At 37.5% G+C, this 19,742-nt stretch overlaps 2 protein-coding genes across 3 annotated transcripts; both read right to left on the bottom strand.

Moving 5' to 3' along the window:
• Positions 1-1,994: 1,994 nt before the first annotated feature.
• On the bottom strand, positions 1,995-5,784 carry LOC145553887 (C3a anaphylatoxin chemotactic receptor-like). Of its 2 annotated transcripts, none has more exons than XM_081612981.1 (3): positions 5,501-5,784; positions 4,307-4,475; positions 1,995-3,968 (listed from the first exon to the last, which is right to left on the bottom strand). In XM_081612981.1, the coding sequence occupies exons 2-3, from the start codon at positions 4,469-4,471 to the stop codon at positions 3,168-3,170; spliced, it is 966 nt and encodes a 321-aa protein (XP_081469107.1). In that variant the 5' UTR covers positions 4,472-4,475; positions 5,501-5,784; the 3' UTR covers positions 1,995-3,167. The 2 variants fall into 2 exon arrangements, with proteins under 2 accessions (XP_081469107.1, XP_081469106.1); XM_081612980.1 differs by having other exon boundaries at positions 4,307-4,478; positions 5,501-5,783.
• A 1,154-nt stretch (positions 5,785-6,938) lies between these two features.
• Positions 6,939-14,468, bottom strand: LOC103472862 (formyl peptide receptor 2-like). The gene is made up of 3 exons (XM_081612842.1): positions 14,222-14,468; positions 9,352-9,532; positions 6,939-8,836 (listed from the first exon to the last, which is right to left on the bottom strand). Exons 2-3 carry the CDS (start codon positions 9,523-9,525, stop codon positions 7,964-7,966), a joined length of 1,047 nt encoding a protein of 348 aa, XP_081468968.1. The 5' UTR covers positions 9,526-9,532; positions 14,222-14,468; the 3' UTR covers positions 6,939-7,963.
• Positions 14,469-19,742: the final 5,274 nt, after the last annotated feature.

Below are 19,742 nucleotides of genomic sequence, written 5' to 3'. Positions count from 1 at the left end.
TAGCTGATCTGGAGAGAAGACAGCTCAAGAGATGACCCAGGACTCTGGATGACCAAAGATGTGCAAAGAAGGATGGTCAAAGATTATTTCCTCTTTCTGATCCAGTCTTTTGAAGTGGTTCAGAAGTGCGTTGGGGTTTTAAAATTAGTGATAGTGAGGTCAAAGAGGGCACCAGGACTCCCCCCCACACCTCCCATTTAATACATTTGTTAAAATTACCAACATTTATTTATAGATGTAGATATACTTTGACTTTCTCTGATTTTTTCTAATCCATTGTTTTTTGTTTTTTGATCATTGCAGGATGAGGAAAACTTCTGGAATGAGCTCATCAAGAAATACCTCGAACCTCTGAAAAATGACAAGGAAAAGCAAGAAAAGACCAAAAATGATTTACGGGAGCTGAGAAACAAGGTAAACATGAATAACTGAAATGATGCAGTCAACTTCACTTTGTTTTAGTCTAACTTTGGATTTCTCTCCCAACATAGGTCAACTTTTCCTTCTTCTTCTTGAATGCCCTGTGGCTGATGGCAACGTTCGTCTTCCAGGGCTTTGATGACTTCTCCCTCAAGATCAATATTACTGACTTCTACCAGCAGGAAACCGGGGTGACGATCCAAATCGAACCCATGAGCCTCATGTTCATTCTGGGATTTGCCATTTCAGTTTTGCTTCAGTTTGTTGGCATGCTGCACCACAGGTGAACCCTCATTTCAAATGTAATCTTCTCCACAATGTTTTTAATGCTTGTGGTTGAAAATGTGACATCATTGTTTCTGTTGTTTCAGAATCTCCACCCTCATTCATTACATAGCATTTCTAGAAACAGAGCCCAGACATCAGAAATGTGCAGATAATGAGGTACCGTCTGGTTCGGTTGATGCTAAGTATTCTTAATTACTGTTTTTATTTCTTACATGGAATATCACCAGTTTTAACACCACAACTGGTATTGATTTAATGGTATTAACACTTTTACTATTAATGATCAGTAGTTGCTTCTGTTGAGAGTTACTGTAAAAATGCTGCAAAGATTAATAAAGGTTTGGACATGAATCTGAACTCACATATTGTAGCATTATTAAAATCATATTGTTCTGGCTGCATTTATAACGACTTATTATTCTCTCTGCAGGTGGACTGTATTGCAGATTCAAATGATGAGTCGGCCTACAATACAGACCTAAGCTACGTGTCTCAGGAAAACCTATCATCCCAAGACTGGGAGTCTGAGTTTTACAATTCAAACCTAAACATTCAAGAGGACTTTGTTTGAACCAACACAATTTATTGAACCAAAAAACTTCAGACACTTTTTAAGCTTTCACTATGTGGTAAATGTTTACAAATATAATGAATGTATTTACTTAACTTGAATAAATTATGCTATATGTGGTTTTTATTTGACGTATCATGAGTAAAAACAGAAAGATCTCAGTTTCTGCCCATTGAAGAAACTCTACGATACATCCACCTCCCTGCAGTGGCAAAAGCATTGATGCACTATTGTCGGGTTTCTTTGAAACAGAAAACAAAGATAAGTCAATAATTCTTCACAGTTCCTAATTATTGGAATGTCATGGTGAGATTTAATTTGCTTATGTGAATGAATCTGCTGTACAAGGTAGTTTTGTTTTCATTGACAAATAGAAATTCCTTCTTGCACGTAAAAGAAGGAAAATAAAATTTCTCATGAGTAAGCTGAAGCCAGTTCATGCGGCTGCATTGAACATGGATTCAGATTGTTGCAGGTTGTGGCTGCATGAACATGGATTCAGATTGTTGCAGGTTGTGGCTGCATGAACATGGATTCAGATTGTTGCAGGCTGTGGCTGCATGAACATGGATTCAGATTGTTGCAGGTTGTGGCTGCATGAACATGGATTCAGATTGTTGCAGGTTGTGACTGCATGAACATGCACATGGCTGTATTCCAATAAAGATTTGCATCTTGAGAAGGTTTGTAATAAAATCACTGAAAGAATGTAAAGTCAATGCAGTATGGTGTATTATTTCAACATCTTTTCTGTCAACTCTTCCATTGTCTTGTGCTGGCACAGTTTGTGTAAGCAAACACATTCTTCATGAGAATCAATTGCTTTACATTTCAGAGCAGAAGGTAGATTTCACAACAGTTTTTTAGTGTAAGTTATGGACCTCTGTCTATAGTTTTTGGGAACTACTGTGCTACAACTTTTAGGTGCATTCCTTCTCCAACATGAACAAAAAACTAATAACTGAATGACCTCGTCAGGAGTCGTTCTGGAAACAAAACGTTCACCATTCAAGTTCATTTAAGAGACAGAATCTGACAGCAATAAGAGCCTCTTTGTTTTCAGCTGCAGTTGGCCAATCGGTGACAATGCCAAAATAAAAAATATTGCAATGGTCTAGTTGGGATGAAATGAAGACATCTATTCAAATTCATCAAAAAATTTACTTAACCTTTGCAATGATTTTTATCTAAAAATGGCTAAGTGAATAGCAATATTTTTAAAATCATGTTTGCAGTAAAATTGACAGAAATAGACAATTCAAGTCTTTTTGTATTTACAAAATGATGTGGTTGTTTGAACAAATTACAGAAATTAACAAAACAAAGCTTTAAGTTACATATTCTACTGTTTCACAAACCATCAGTATTCTGCTGCAGCATAATATGATTAGAAGTCATTCTGTATGGTGACACAAACAGCAGTGGCATCATTTCAACATTTCAAGGCTCACCGTATGAAAACAAATCTTAGAAAAACACTTAAGAAAAAAAAGCAGTTCACTTTCCATACTTCATTTTATCTGCTCCTCTTGACCTTTGTCAAAACATACTGAATCATAAATAATACTGAACTTCCTTGAAAACTTTCACTTCCCTCTGCTTTTTCATTCTTTCATCAACAGACACTTTGACTTTCTCCCTTCATTGTAAATCACAAGCACAAAAAAAAATAATAAAAGAAACTGGAAGTACATGTTTTGGTAAAAAGTGATATGCTGAGCAGAGTATTTAGTTGAATTGAATATGTTGTACAACTCTATCTAACAAAGATTTTACATTTGGAATGTATGCAACATTTTCAGGAACCCGAAGTCTAGCGACCAACAAGAATCACTTTGACTTGTGTTTTTTCTACAAACACAAAGTTTTATTTTGATGCACTGCTTTTTCAGCCATCTGATTGGGTCACCTGTTCTTCAGTATCAGTATCAGTCAGAGCTTTCTTACAAATTCCTGTTAAATTAAATCCCAGCTCCGGCTTAACATACAGCCCCATGCAGAAGTACAGCAGCGGGTTCACGCAGCTGTTAAAGTAGGCAAAGCCATTGGCCAAAGGATGCCAGATTTTCAGCACTGCATTATTTTTATCCACCATCTTCACAAGGAGCAGACAGTGGTAAGGACCCCAGCACAAGAAGAATGTAATGACCAGCAATGGCAGGATACGCAGGGGGCGTGTCTTTCCTGCAAGGCGAGTGCGTCGGATGCCGATGGCAGCCATGATGTAACAGATAAGAATGACCATGAAGGGGAAAACAAAGCCACACAGGAACCTGTTAAAATACAGAGCATATCTCAGTGTGCTGCCTTCCCCCTTCACCTCAAAAGAACATTTGCTCATGTTGTTCTCTCCCAGGTGGACTTGGCGGTAGAACAAGTAGGGACTACTGAAGAGGATGGCTGCGATCCAGACACAGACTGCCACCACCCTGGCAGCATACAGGGTACGGCGTCGCTTTGTGAAGAAGGGCCTCCACACACTGATCATCCTGTCCAAGCTGATCACAGCCAACAGGAAGACGGAGCAGAACATGTTGGCATATTTACAGAAGCCGTGAAACCTGCAGAAATATTCTCCAAAGGGCCAGTGGTCGAAGAAGAGCTTCTTGATCAGGGAGGAAACTCTTGTGACGCAGAAGATGAGGTCGGCTATCGCCAGGTTCACCAGCCACACGTTGGTAACCTTTGGCTGCATTTTAAAACCAGAAAGAGAAATGAAATGGAGAGAACAGAAGAGAAGAAAAAACATTAAAAGTGAACCAGTATAATCATTTGGCACCATTTTGTGAAAAAATTATCTGTATTTGTCTTGTCATACATTCCAAAAAGAGACAAAGAAACAAGTAATGAAACTTTTTCAGTAGTGTTTATTTATCAATTAGAATAAATTAGGAAATGGTTCACCACTCATGTTCGATAAATGATATCCCACAATCTGTTTTCTGCACATTTGATTCAGTCAGCCCTGAAATACATTAAGGAACAAGATGAAAATAACAAATCTAAATGCATGTTGATGTATTTTACCTTGAGCTTGAATCCTCCAACCCAGATCACCACAGAGTTCCCTGTGATCCCAAACAGGACGGTCAGTGTAAGGAGGACGGTGCTGATGTTGTCCATGATGGCTTCAATATCCACATTGTTGTGATTATCCGTACTGCTGGGAGGCAGTGAGGTGTTGGCAAACATTATGCTGCTGGGAAACAGAGAACACAACATATTCAAACATTTTATCACTGTGTATGAAAAGAGAATATATATATATAGCTTGGAGTCTTTGTCTTAAAAGCATTTAAAAGTTTTCCTTGAGGTGCACAAGCCACTTTCCATCCATTTGTTTTAAGTTAGGGTCAATCACAGGGCAACACGGAGACACACAGGACACAATGTGTTATTTTCAAAGCAAGAACTACACAACATTTATGGACAGGTAGCTGTTCACATGTCAAAACTGCATAACCCACATACTGTGTCCATGTTGGGTTCCAGTTAAAATGAATCACTGTAGTTTTTCATGTTTTTCCTAGAACTGTAGATTTTTCCAGGAAACTCGGGGGGGGGGGGAGTTCCAGATACGCAAATAGTCAGTCAGTCTGTTATGTCTGACAAGAAACGTCAAAAATATCTTATGCAGGTTCAAAAGTTATAAAATCGGCTTCCAGATTGTGACTAAAATAACGTACTGAAAGATCATCCAAATTAAGAAAGGAGTAACATTTTTGTTCTTGTTTTTACCTGCCTGTGACGGTGAGCTCCACACACACAGCCTCACTCACTCCTGGTCTTAGAAATATGAAACCTTGGTAGTTAAGTGTCATGTTTTTGTAAGATACTACATCAACGCTGTTTACATAGCATATTATTCTTAGGTTTCATTACTTGTATTTTAATGTCGTTCACATTGTTCAACCATCAAATCTCATTTTATACAATTCCCCCAAATTCAATGCACGCAGAAAAACAAGCATTAAAAACAGCTTGTAAAAAGTATAAACACCAACAAAGATCAATATTTTTTCATGCATAAATCAAACTTTTTTATGTGAATGTTGATCTTTTGATCTTAAAAGTGTGAAACTAATATATATAGTACATAAATCTCTGCACATGGAGACTGTACTTTGAAAGCATAGATTTGTAGACAATTCCATTATCACGCTTCATCTGTCCCAACAAAAAGCAAAAACTAGTTTAAGTTTAGAATGAAGTTAACCATACCTGTGAACCTCTCTTGTAGAAGAATGTCTTGTCTTAAGCCAAAGCAATGCACCTGTGAAATGAACTGCAGCTGAATCTTCTGCTGGTGACTCTGAATCATTCTGGGTGAGTTTTCCTCTCAGTGACGTGGAATTTTAAAGAAATCTTTCTTGTGGTGACTTGCCTGAAGGTCCCACTGGTTCTTAGGAGCTATTGGCTAACACACAGGTTAATGATGCCATGAAGTCATTTTTCCAAAGTCTAGGGAAAGATTCAAGTAATTATAAGATTCATTGAAGTCTTTTGCACCAAGTTTCTAATGTCTAAAATAAGCATTTTCTCATCAACTGGAAGCGACCAAATATAATGCTGCAGTAAGTTAGTAAGTCAAACCTTTCAAACTTTTTCTCCATTTGTCAATTTTTGCAAAAATAATATGAAAAGTATATTTAATTCAAAATGCAAAAACAGCTACTTTTATTTTAAAAACAGATACAATTAATTACTAATATTAATTGGGTCAACTGTGGCTCAGTGACAAACTGGTCCTCCTGCAATTAGAAGAATGTAGAGTTCAATTTCAGCTTCCTGCTGTGACATGACTGTCATGTGCTTTAGGGGAAGAGACTTAATTCGATGTTACCAACCGAACTTCGGTGTGTGTTTTTGAAAGCAAATAGGTGAATGTAGCTCTAGTGTTAACTGCTTTGAGTTTTATGCCTTTTGTTTGTATACAGTGGCGCAAAAAGTGGGTATGCAGGGTATGCAACGCATAGGGGCGCAGCACCAGAGGGGGCGTCAAAACCCCGTCTGGAGGGGGCGGCGCGGCGAAGATGTTTTCCCGTACACTAATGCGCGCCTTACGCTCCTTCACCTCGCGCACATAACGAGGTAAATGTAGCGAGTTTTACCCTTCACGTATCGTCGCCTCGGGGGGGGGGGGGTTTGGGGGGTGCTGAGTGAGCGTCGCTCCTTCACCCTGACGGCCCGTCCATCGGTCGGGGGGGGGTGGGGGGTGGGGGGCGCCGATCTATGTTTTTGCATCCACCTGAATAATGTGTAGTTGCGCCACTGTTTGTATATAAGGAACTCGGCAAACAATGTGACAACTAGAAAAAAGAAAATGGCAGCCGTATCCCCAGTCAGAGGTTAGAGTCGGAGTTGGGTAGATGTATGTATTTTATCTGCAGTAATTCAGGTGTTGATTCGGTCTGTCATTCTGAAGAAATAGCTGAGCCATAAAGAAAAGCTGTTGGTTGACTGGTCAGTATATGATTGACCTTCATCACGGAAAATAAGTGGCTGAAGTCAACATTTCAAGGGATTTAACCAAAACAACCAGTGTAATTGAAATCATTTCATCCATTGCAATGTCATAAAATACAGACTACTGGTCAAAGAAAAAACTAAAAGTGATCATTCAGCAAAAAAATCATATCTACAATAAAATATGCAGAAATAAACAGTTTAAATACTTTATTTTATATTCACATCATATAATTTGTTGATTGAAGAAGTTACAGAAATCAAACGGAGCTTTAACTTTGTTACATATTGTAATTTCAAACTGCACAATGCACCAGCATGGTGCTGTAGAAAGAACACAAATATGTTCCAGATAAACAGTGTCCTTCATCTCCCAGTGATGAGTAAGTACCCTGCACACTGAATTCTGCACCGTTGCTTTATGAGCTTGTTGCTAGGGGTGGATGGTGTTCATTAGACCCTCCCACTTCCAGAACTTACATCTGTCTAGATTGAAATAAATAATAACTGAAATTCTTTAAAGCACAATTTAAAGAGCCAAGCTAAAAAATATTTATCTTAAAAACAAAGTGTGTTTTCTCTAGAAAAGCATCTGACTTTCGGTACAGTTTCAGTTCATCTGTTAGCTGAACTTCTATAAAAACAGAGTCATGACTATTCCTGACTTTCCTGAAATAGTTTCACTTCCCTCTTTTTTTTAATCTAATTCCTTCAAACAGAACAGTTCCACTTTTCACAAACAAAACAACTCAAACCACATTTGCAAGAAAATTTGAGTTAATTTCTGTAAAACTCTTGGTAAAGTCAGTATTTTTTTTTTTACTCAGCAGTAGGAAGCGTCGACATACAATATATAAAAAATATCTGACATAATGTACAGATCCAGTTAAGAAGCACATGTTGGACTTCTTTGTACTGCTTACAAAAAACATGCTTTTAAAAATACATATTTGTGATAGATAACTTTGCAAAAGGTTATTATACAGTAACATCACAAGTTGTGCCAAAAGTACCATGTGCACAAAGATAAATTGTTGTATCAATTATTTGTAAAAGATAAATGCTTATCATGTCAACTGGTTCACAAAAAAAAAACAAACAGAGAAAACCTGCAGCTTTCAGTGAAATATGAAACATATTGACTATTTTCCATAACTATTATAATCCACCTCTAAATCATCTTCTGGGAGCCAACGCCTGGCGACCAACAGGAGAGACTTAAACTCGAGTCCTTTCTGCCACCACAGCAGTGCTGTACTTTGACGCGTAGCTTTCATCCAGAGAGCGGTCGTTAGACCGAGAAGTCTGTCCTTCTACATCGTCAGCCAAAGCTTTCCTGTAAATGCCCATCAGGCTCTGTCTGAATTGGCCCCTCACCTCCAGCCCCATGCAGAAGTACAGCAGTGGGTTCACGCAGCTGTTGAAGTAGGCAAAGCCATTGGCCAAAGGCTGCCAGATTTTCAGCACTGCATTCTTTTTATCCACCAACTTCACAAGGAGCAGACAGTGGTAAGGACCCCAGCACAAGAAGAATGCAATGACCAGCGATGCCAGGATACGCAGGGGGCGTGTCTTTCCTGCAAGGCGAGTGCGTCGGATGCCGATGGCAGCCATGATGTAACAGATAAGAATGACCATGAAGGGGAAAACAAAGCCACACAGGAACCTGTTTAAATACAGAGCAAATTTGGTGGTTTTGTCTCCCTCCTTCGACTCCTTCACCTCCAAAGAACATTTGCTCATGTTGTTTTTTCCCAGGTAGACTTGGCGATAGATGAAGTAGGGGCTACTGAAGAGGATGGCTGCGATCCAGACACAAACTGCCACCACCCTGGCAGCACACAGGGTACGCCGTCGCTTCGTAAAGACGGGCCTCCACACACAGAGCATCCTGTCCAAACTGATCACAGCCAACAGGAAGACGGAGCAGAACATGTTGGCGTATTTAAAGAAGCCGTTGAACTTGCAGAGAAATTCTCCGAAGGGCCAATAGTCGAAGAAGAGCTTCTTGATCAGGGACAAAACTCTTGTGATGGAGAAGATGAGGTCGGCTATCGCCAGGTTCACCAGCCACACGTTGGTAACCTTTGGCTGCAATCAAAGTGAATAAAAACATTAAATGGTTAACAATTCAACTCTTAAATACAAATTTAACCATTTTCTTCCATCAAGAAATACAATCTTTATTTTGCCAGATGGATCATATTTTATATACCATCCATCTGATGAAACAGATGGATGGTATATGGTGGATGGTATATAGTATATATAAGTCAAAACTTTTTAAACTTATATTTCTAATTATTTACAAGCATGCAAGTCTTTCTGAATTTACAGAGAAGTCAAGTCATGTTTATTTGTGCATTTCAGCAACAAGGCTGAAACATAAGAAAAACATTGTATATTCACCAATTATGAAACAAGCAATAAACATTACATTTGGTCAAATGCTGTAATCAGAATCATCAATAATCAAAGCCAGCTCAAAGCAGGTGGGTTTTTTGCCTTGATTTAAATTAACTCAGTGTTTCAACAGTCTTGGTTCCAGATACGAGGAGCAGAGAGACAAACACAAGAACATTGAACATCAGAAACTGTGGATCTACCCTGAGTTTGAATCCAGCCACCCAGATCACCAAAGAGTTTCCTGTGATCCCAAACACGACAGTCATTGTGAAGAGGACAATGCCGACATTTTCCATGACGGCTTCAACATCCACGTTTGTGTGATCATCCTTGGAGGACTTGACAGTCCAGGGAGGCAGAGAGGAGTTGGACATTGTGCAGCTGAAAAATAAATCATATAGGAATATTCAATTTTCTTTTCAGCAGTTAGCATTGAAGAACAGAAAGAGAAATCAGGACTCAAATCAGATCGATTGAGGCATTTGATAAAATACATTTGTCAAACCTAAAAAAAAATTCTGAAATATTTACTGGTGTTTAAATGGAAGACAATTATTTTGTTGATTAGGATTTTTCTGTGAATCAGCTCTGATTTACAGAAAACAGAGAAAGCAACTCATGTTTTATTTTCCTCAAACATTTCAGGTCAAAATTCAATAGATTTACAGAAAACTTTGTTAAAACAATCCCGGCTTTAACCACATATTGAATGTAACAATTGTTATTGCCCATTCATTTGCAGTACAAATTATTTAATTTACATAAGGCAGCACAGAACGTAAAGAAGGAACCATGTTGGTCAATCTAACTGAGAATGCTGACTTCATGCAATGGGAGCAAACCTGCATGCAACCTATCTTAAAAAAATGTCACAACTTAGAGTATGAGTGTCCATCAGACAGGCGTCACATGAACTCTGATATTTCATCATCTGACAATAAATGAGTGTGAACTGTCTGGTGGTAACCCTGGAAAATGTCTCACTAAATAAACAAGTAGGACCATTAAAGGGAACATTTTAAACATTTCTCTGTCAGTGAGCCAACAAAAGTGTTTGTAAAGATAATAAAGTGATATTCTTGCTTAATAAACACAGTCCTCGCCATTTACAAGCAGAAAATAACCGGAAACAAACTGATTTTATCTGCAATAAGTTTGTCAGATGAAAAAATGTGTTTCCAACTGAACAAAGTGCTGGTGAGCTTAGGTTGGGTTTATATAGTGTGCAGAAGCAAAGCATCTTTACTCAGAAGAGGAAATTAGCATGAAACTGCAATAACTGTACAGTTTCCTTTAACCTCAGATAAGAAAACACAATCTGGGCACAGAGTGGTTAATGGGGTCATGAGCAGACAGGACTCACATGCTGTCTGACTTTATTATGTCATATCAGAAAAATGACGTTGGTACAGATCTGTGACAAGATTGGAAGAGTAAACATTTATATTTATGAAGTGCAGCATGCAGCTATTACACTGATCCTCATATGCAGGACAGATTATGTCAGTCTTTATAGATAACTGCTCTCCTTTATGGGAAGGGAATGGAAATAAGTTGGTAAACATTGATAAAAAAAAGTAAAAAAGTCATTCTAATAGTAGCTATAAAGCAAATGTACATCAAACAATGTTTAAAACACTAAGAACCGCAAGAGATAACAGAAAAACTATCACTTATACTTACATTTAATATTAATTTACAGAAAATCCAGGATTGATTTAATAATTGATTACGTGAGACGGCAAGAATGATCCTACATCAGTGCTGTATTCAGCACTTTATTATTATATCTGCTATATCATATGGATCTGCATCAGCATGTGTCCTAAAAGTCCCCACACATTTTCCCTAAAGATTTGTGGGGTTTCTGCACCTATGCTGTCACTTTCAGCATTTTCAAGAAGAAAAAATATCATTGGAAACTCAGCACTGCAATACAGTGCCATACATGTATTGTGGTACAATACTTTGTAAAGTCATCTCAGAAAGTAAAGCCAGAAAACAGTCAAACAAACCAAAAATCTACACTGTATCTGACCGGATTCTTCAGTCTAAAACCGCTGTCTGTTCTATTTTAATATAAACTTATAAGCTGCTGCTGATGCTTCCAACCCAAGCTTTCACAACACCCCCCTAGCTCCATTTCCATTCACATTACAGCTAATCAAACAATTTTAACAAATGGCATAATGTAAATACATTAAATGTGACAAAAATGAAACAGCTGACCTATATATTTGAATACAGAAGAGATGATTGTAATAAGAGTATAACCCAATGACACGGTCATGTTTTGTTTCAGCTGACAGGGCCGATCATCATCAGACATGTGTTTTTTTCTTAGAACGGTCTCTGTTTCAATGAAACGTGGGGATGTTTGAGAGCTTCAGGGTCGTTAACAGACATTTTTTCGATGTTGAATCTGATAAGAAAGCTGCAGAAGCTCAACAGGAAGCTTATAAGATCTGGTACACATATTAGAAAGAATAGTTGTGATGCAATGAGAACTTCACACTGCACCAACAGATCAAGTGTCAAAGCAAAGTTTTGGTACCATTTCTTGAAATGAATCACTCAAAGGTCATCAACTCTCTTCATAGCATGACATTGAAGTTAATCTCATTCACCGTTGCTAATAGTCGGTAGTAGTAGACTCCTCCTCCATTTCCCAGGCAACCTCTAGCTGCGCTCAACAGTCTGGATAACAAATTTGTTGCTCTACCTCCTTGAGATCTTAGCATCTCTTCTCGTCCACAGCTCCACTTTGTCTACACTAATGTTTTGCACATTTGTTTTCACCAACCTTCCAAATATCATTTTCTGTTTTTCATTTTATTCATTCATCAGGTATTCAGGATACTCTTAATATTCTAAAAATACATGGTCACTGATTTGTTCGTTTCTATCCATCTCTATTCTTAGTCACGTTAACTTACTGCACATAATTCCTATCTTGCTCTATGTGTTTAACCAAATTGTAAGTCTCTTGGACTTGTGTTTCAGGTCTTTCTGCAGAATGCTGTGGTAGCCATTTTGGTTCAGGGTGCCTCTGTACAACTCAAAGAATACAACTTTTACTGAGACATAATAAAAGTAAAAGAGTTAAAGATCCCCAAACCATCACACTTTCTTCTCCATGCATGACAGATGAGGCCACACACCATGGAGCCATCCATTATTGCATAATGGGTTGAATATTTCTGATTTTGATTTATCACTTCATAATACCTTCTTCCCATCATCAGGAGTCTGGCATCGGTGTTTCATGAACCAGACAAGCCTCTTTGTCTTATTCTGACTTTTTAACAATAGCTTTCTTGTTGGAACTTGTCCAGTAAAACCTGCAGCTCAAAGTCTTCTCTTCACTGAGGAAACTGAAACAAGTTAAGAATAACCTGTGAATCACAAACCACAACAGCTATTAACTCTCAGAAACTTGTCCTCTGGCTGAGTTGAGGCTTTGGTTCTGCTGGACTTCCTCCTGTTACAGTTTGCACCAGTTTCTCAGGACCTTGTGATGGTGAAGTAAATTGTCTTCACTGACACATTGACCTTCTTTACAATTTCTCTTTAGGAAAGACCTACATTTATAAGTGGTATAATGGTCTGCCCTCTTCTCTTAACAAAAATGCCTTTTTGTAGCAACACTCCACTTTCGGTAGAGTACTTTTCTAAAGGAAATGGCACCACAGCGTGTTCTAACTTTTATACACGTAAAAGGTTGTAAATAATCCATAAAACAGCTGTTGAAATTAGCAGCACCAACTTTCAAGGCTTTGTCAACCACACATTGGTTCAGAACAGCTTTAAACTGTTAACCCATTTTGTATTAACTGAAAAGGGTCTTGTTTAATAATTCTGAAATGCACATTATCAGTTTGGGCTAACTTAACCTTATTTTAAACCTCTGGCAGTTCACTTCTACTGTACCATTTCAAGCTTATGTTGGACTTATGTTGCAATAAGAAAACTGGAAAAATCTGGGTGTTCTAAAACAAAAATTATATACAGAAATAACTAGAATAGAAATCAGTTGCCCCATTATCAGTGATCACTATGATTGAAGTGGTGAAACAAAGAAATGACCTCACCCCAAAATGAGGTTTGTTACTTTTACAAGAGCAAACCTCAGAGTTGGTTCTGCCCTGTTGTGGTTTGTCGCAGCAAATGTTTCCTTGATACATTCACAGTAGAAAATACACTTCATTTAATGTTGTTAAAAAGTTCATTGCAAAACCACTTAGTGGCAGGGATGAGCCAGTAAAGCCAATTTATGTCACGTCAAGGAAGATGCAGATGTTTCATGTGAATTTGCGTTACGTATAAATTGGAATCATTTAGCTTGAAAGGCTCTTTTGCAGATCAGTTTATTATGATAAATGCACTAACGAGCCGTTGCTCTGAGGCTCCATCTGGCCAAGTGACCCGTGTTTTCCAAACATTTATTTCCTTTTTCCCTGCTCCTTTTTTCCTACATCCTCTAAATTTGGACAAAGTAGAGCTCACTTCTTAGAGTTTATACAAACTACACAGCCACCCTCAAAATGACTATAATCAAATTACTTAAAAAAGCAAGTCTACTATCGAAAGCTTTTAAGAAATATATTTGTATCATTGCAAAGTTGATGGGTTAGTTGACTTATTGACTTGTTTTATGCTCCTCCAAGCGAAGAAGCACAAACATAAATAAAAACCAAGAACCACTTCTGTACAAAACTCTAAAAAGATCAGTTCAACAAAAAAATATTAAGACGGAATCTTGATAAATCTTGTAAATATTGTAGTACAGTGGTGCCCAAAGTCGGTCCTCGAGGCCCCGGCATCCTGCATGTTTTAGTTTTCTCCCTGATTTAACGCACCTGGATCAAATGGGGGCTCGTTAGAAGCCCCAAGAGGAACATTGACAAGCTGAAAAGGTTGTAACAACCACCAGGGAGGGAACTAAAACATGCAGGATGCCGGCCATCGAGGACCGACTTTGGGCACCCCTGTTGTAGTATCATCAAGCAGAAATGAGAATGTCTCACAATATACATGTAAAAGAAATTGAATCTGCTGAAAAAATCTTACCTGCAGAACTTAAACAGCTGTGACTGCTGTGTCAACTGCTTCAGGGGGAAATACAGGCAGAAATGAAACCCATGTACAGGATCCTCAACGTCGCTGTTCCTTTAAGTGGTTTTATTACTAAAGAAACATCTTGTCTCTTTCTCTCTCTCTAGCTCTCTGTCTCTCTCTCTCTCTCTAATTCAAACAGATGCAGAGTCACTTCTCTCATATATCATATCTGCCACTTCACCTTTCAGACTGCTTCTCTTTTCCTCACTCTGAACTAAATGTTCTTGTCACAAATATAATTTGGTTAAATAGACGTTAGAGATCTTAACAGCTGTTTCCAAATCAAAAGCCAAGTGTTGTTTTAGCAGAGTCCATTTTTCAATGTTTCAATTAAACCCTCAAAAACCGAATCTTGACTGTTTGGATGTTTGTTCACAAATTTGTCTCATTTAATTTCCTGTTTTCTGTGTACATGTAAATTAGGTTTCCATCATATGAGAAATGCAACATTATTAAGATAAGAACAGTTGTAAAAAAAAACTGACTTTAGCAGACACATTGTCCAAACTGTGGTCACATGTAGATTTAATAACTTCCTTAGGAAAGAAGAGACATGAACTGAGGAAGAAGAGTACAACACTATTAAAATGTTTCCTAGTTTTTTTTTGTTTTTTTTTTAAAAAGATAGCAAAGGCAAAACATTGTATCTGGAAATGATGGAAATTTAATACTACAGAGTGACCTATAAAATAGTTTAAACATGACAAACAATGGTGTAACTAGATAAAGCAGAGCTGCAGAACAAGCCTCACACAAATTTAGCAGATTTATAAATAAGAGAGCAAAGATTTCCACATCATACCATTCACCTTTCAACCAGCAGAGAGCAGCAAACCTTTTATTTAGTCCACTTTTCAATGCGGTTGATGGAAAAGAAAATCCTGAATTTTACTTTAAAAAATAACCCTCTACAAATGTTTATTACCATCAAATGTAAAAAATGTTTTATTATGTTTTCTCCTTTTGTTTGATTTTTGCTGGTTTCTAGTAATGTTGAAACTGCAGCGACTTCCTTTTGCTGCTTCCTCTCAGGGTACTCGGGTCATTGCAACAGCAGGGGATCATGAACTCATGACGAATGTTGCAATAGGTCATGGCTCAAAGCAATTAAACAACATTAAAGTCTCTACTGCTGTTTTTGGTTAACAGGAACATATCTGGCTTCTAAAAACATTGTGTAAAAATTAGATAGAGGAAGAAGGTAGACCTCTCATGTAATCCATTCATTAAGTGTGGCAAAACATTTACATATTAAAAAATGATCACAGAGCCTGTTCTAGAACTAAAATGACAACTGGAAAGAAACTCCAAAGTGAGTTTGAAATGCAGAATTGTGGGTATAATAGAATTATTTCACACATAACATTTAAAAAGAAAGAAATAGTGGCAAAATTACATAAAATTGTGTTACAGAATAATTATCTTGCAGGCTTATCAGATTTCCAAAGAACAGCAGAAATGTTCACTGAACGGCAGATATGCGATTCAACTTTCAACCAGCAGGGTGCAGCAAAGTTAATTTTATTTTGTTTTCTTTCCAATCTGCTTCAATGAGAAGAAAAAACATCACTCTTCAAGTAACCCTTTTTCAGCATCTATTCAACATTATTTTATTATTTATTCTCCATTTTTTATGCTGTCATTGAGAAATGTTGAAACTATTTAGCCACTTCCTTATTTGCTCTTCCTCACGGCTCTTGGGTCATCGTAAAACGGCCTCACGAACTCAGATTGTTGCAGTAGCTCATCGTGTGAACCATAATCCTGCAAGCAGAAGCATTTCAGCGTTACAATTCACTATGTCTGGATATCCCCATTTTACGAGATTAGCATTATCTTTTAGTCTTAAAATTATACTTTTATTTGAAGCATTTGGAACTTCTGTGTATTTGTTTTGTCAATGACTTAATTTTAATTCAGTGGTTTGTTTCTAATACAGCTGTGTACTTTATGTGGTCATAAATTACCACATGTACACACATTAACTCGTAGAATTGTGTTAATGTACAAAGTAATAAACTGATTACTGCTGACATTGCTAAACCCAGCATGTAAAGTCATTTTATATTCTGTCATTACACTATATAAAATATTTATTGCATATTTAGTGTGGAATAAAAGAGTTCTTTGTTCCTTTCACAAAGAAATGATCATCCTACATGAAGCAATATTAATGAAATGCATAAAATGATGTTTTGGGACACAGGGCTGCTGCTTAGGTAAAATCTAACCCAGGGCCTAAGAAATACTGGAGAGTCCATCAATTCAAGGCTAAAATTAAAAAAGTGAATTCTTAAATAAAGAGTGAACAGTATTAGAAAGAGTGAAGCTTTTAAAAAACTGATTTGTTAGTGACGTGTTATTTTTGGAATCTTTTCCTGGCCTGTAAAATCAAAGTCTGCCTCATCTGAAGGACATTAGAAGGCAAAACACGAGGAGAACACAACAATTAAACTGAAAGAAAAAATGTCTGGAAAGTCAGAATGTAACTCATGGAAATGTTTTCTCCGGAAAACAGGAAGTAAATAAAACAACACACAAGAGAAACCAGACTACCAAAATAAAAGAGGAACTGCAACTCAAAGTAGAAACCAAAACATATGAAAAACCACAAACTGAACCAAAACTATTTTAACCCATGATTCCCTCATTCGATGTGATAATGTAGCTGGTAAAGGAAGTTGAAGGGGAAAAAATACTGGTGAAATACAATAAGGTAAACTCTCCCAGTTATTAAAAATCTGTTCACTTCCTGACCACTTTCTACTGCTGATATCCTTTATCCCCGTTTCCCTGCGCTGCCATAAAGGAGTTGCTTTATTTCACAAGTTATTTCCTTAGTGTTTTTAAAGTCAGTGTACAATAAACTCTCTCATTACCAACATCAGATATCCTCTGGTCTTCATTTAGATCTAACACCTTAACAAAATACTAGTGTTGTACTCTGATCAGACAGAGATGCGTCTGTTTGGCTACATTTAGAAAATTACATTTGTAGAAGGTTAAAGTTTTCAGATGTAAGAACATTACAACAACTGCTGAACATGGTTATGGTAATAGCATCATGCAGAGGGCTGTGTTGATGTCAGATCAATTCTACATATTGGATTAACTTCTGGAAAGGAAGTATCATAAAAGGTCAAACAAAACATTCATTGCCCAATATAAGTGTACAACCAATAAACAACCAACTCCAAAACCAATACACAAAAGAGAAATGTCATATCTGTTTACCTTATCATCTTAAAATCAGATCCAGTAAGCCACTGTCACTTTTAACATCAAAACTCAAAGGGTTGTTTTTATGCAGATTTTCTGCAGATGTCCCATGGAAATATAGAGAAGGTGTGTAATGAGGCATCTGTATGGTCCAGTAAGTCTCCTATAGGCCCAAATTTAAACCTTTGTGGGTCTCACTATTAATTATACATTGCTGCAATAAGATTAGGTATTTACTATTACAGTCACTCCATGTCCTCTAATGGTGCCTGAGGGAGCGCTGGTCAGGCCTGTTTAGTTTCAGTCCTACTTCTTCTTGTGCCACAACCTCAAGTTTGCTCAGTAGTTTGAGCAGAATGAGAAGAAGTAAGTAATAATGAGGTTTATTGTTTACCTCTCCGTAATCGAGTCATGATCAGACATTTGCACCTTTTGCAGTTTCTCTTAAGTTACAGCAGAGGGCAGCAATAAACAGTCTATTGTTGCAACAAACGCATCAATGATTCTCTGTGTTCACTTATAAGAACAGGTGCTCTAACTATCTGTGCTACCCATTAATCCGTCCTACCTTGTAGAAGCACATGCGTACATCGATGCTACGTCACATACTGCTTACTCAGCAGATTTCTTATCAATACATCCAACCTGCTCACTAGCACCAACAGACAGACATGGCTACGGAAGAGGATTAGGGTCACTGGGAAAAAAAATTAAGAATTCTGACATAAATCTCAGATTTCTGAAAAAAAAGTCAAAGTTATTTTTTTCAGTCTCACTAATCCTCTTCCGTACATTGATATCTATCTACGCTATGGTAGGAAAATCTGATGAGAAGCAGCTTTGTGCTTGATTCATTTCAAATGTGGACACAGAATAGGGTTCAGTTCGTCCATCCATCCATTTTCTTAACACCTTTGTCCCTCAGTGGGGTCGTGAGGGTTGCTGGTCCCCATCTCCAGCTAACGCTCCAGGCGAGAGGCGGGGTCACCCTGGACAGGTCGCCAGTCTGTCGCAGGGCAACGGATTCAGTTCATTTCAATTCAAATTTATTTAATCAAGGACAGCACGTTAAACAATGCCACATGTGGAAAAATAGAGAAACTGTTGTTTTGTGTATAACAATGCACAATGTACCTTTATTTAAAGACGCTACTATCAAAAGTAAAAAATTTCTGTCATATGCACAGACACCTACTTTGCATTTCAGGGTCTGTAAACTAGAAAAACATAAAAATGTTGGTAACACTTTATTTGAAGGGGTGTGCATAAGACTGACATAACACTGTCATAAACATAACACCTGTCATGAACATGAACGAGTCTTTATGAATGTTTATGACAGTTGTCATGAAGTGTCATTCGATAAATGACACTTTTAATGCAAAGTTGCTCTAAAAGTTGCATTGAAAGTCCATTAAAGATGCTAACTTTGCATTAAATTATCATAATTTACAAAATCATGCAAAGTTGGCACTTTTAATGGACTTTTAATGCAACTTTTAGAGCAATTTTGCATTAAAAGTGTCGTTATTTACCGAATGACATTTCATGACATCAGTCATAAACATTCATAAAGACTTATTTATGTTCATGACAGATGTTAAGTCATGTTTTCAACAGTATAATGTCAGTCTTATGCACACCCCTTCAAATAAAGTGTTAGCAAAATGTATATCAGAGAAAGCTAATTCTCAATGTAAGTCAGTATAAATCAGTGTTTTTGTTTTAGCCAATGTTTCGTCTGCAAATAGAAAACTCTAGATTAGTTTCCATTTTTATTCCTTAAAGTTGGGTCTCTGGGTGCAGGTGAGGTTTTCTGAATCAGGTTACTGTGGGACTGACCACCTGTCAGAGCTCAGGGAGGTGGGACGGGCTCACGGCAGCGTGGGAATTCTGGCTCTTTTTAGAGAACAGGGCTCTTTTGGCTCGGATCACTAAAAAGATTCGGCTCTTTCAGCTCCAAAGCGGCTCATGAATGAGATCAGCTCGTAGTTGCAGATAACTATATTCAACAGCTCTTCTTCTAGGTCAGCGTGAAATGAATGTGCATTTTGAGTTTTAAAATAACAAATGAGTTTGTTATTTGGCTTTTGATGGTTCATTTACAGATTTACCTGCAGAAAATTGAAGGAACAGGAGCTTTTAATTCAGAGATCTTCCCATTTTGTCTGAAACTTGTTTGTATTGAACCAGCAATTCGTGACAGTTTACTGCTCTAATGTAAAGGGTTTTAAATGTTATCCATGTGAAGTTT

Source organism: Poecilia reticulata, chromosome 11 (assembly GCF_904066995.2).
Source record: "Poecilia reticulata chromosome 11, P_reticulata-male-v2, whole genome shotgun sequence".
NCBI classification, from domain to species: Eukaryota; Metazoa; Chordata; class Actinopteri; order Cyprinodontiformes; family Poeciliidae; genus Poecilia; species Poecilia reticulata.
The sequence above is the reverse complement of the archived record's forward strand: the minus strand, read 5'-3'. Positions and strand labels throughout refer to the sequence as shown.

Bases quoted from the DNA above. Each gene is read 5' to 3' on its own strand.
- LOC103472862 (XM_081612842.1), bottom strand. From the start codon at position 9,525: ATGTCCAACTCCTCTCTGCCTCCCTGGACTGTCAAGTCCTCCAAGGAT. The intron at 8,837-9,351 runs GTAGATCCACAG...CTTTGATTGCAG, and splicing joins TGGCTGGATTCAAACTCAGG to CCAAAGGTTACCAACGTGTG.
- LOC145553887 (XM_081612981.1), bottom strand. From the start codon at position 4,471: ATGTTTGCCAACACCTCACTGCCTCCCAGCAGTACGGATAATCACAAC. The intron at 3,969-4,306 runs GTAAAATACATC...TTTAAAATGCAG, and splicing joins TTGGAGGATTCAAGCTCAAG to CCAAAGGTTACCAACGTGTG.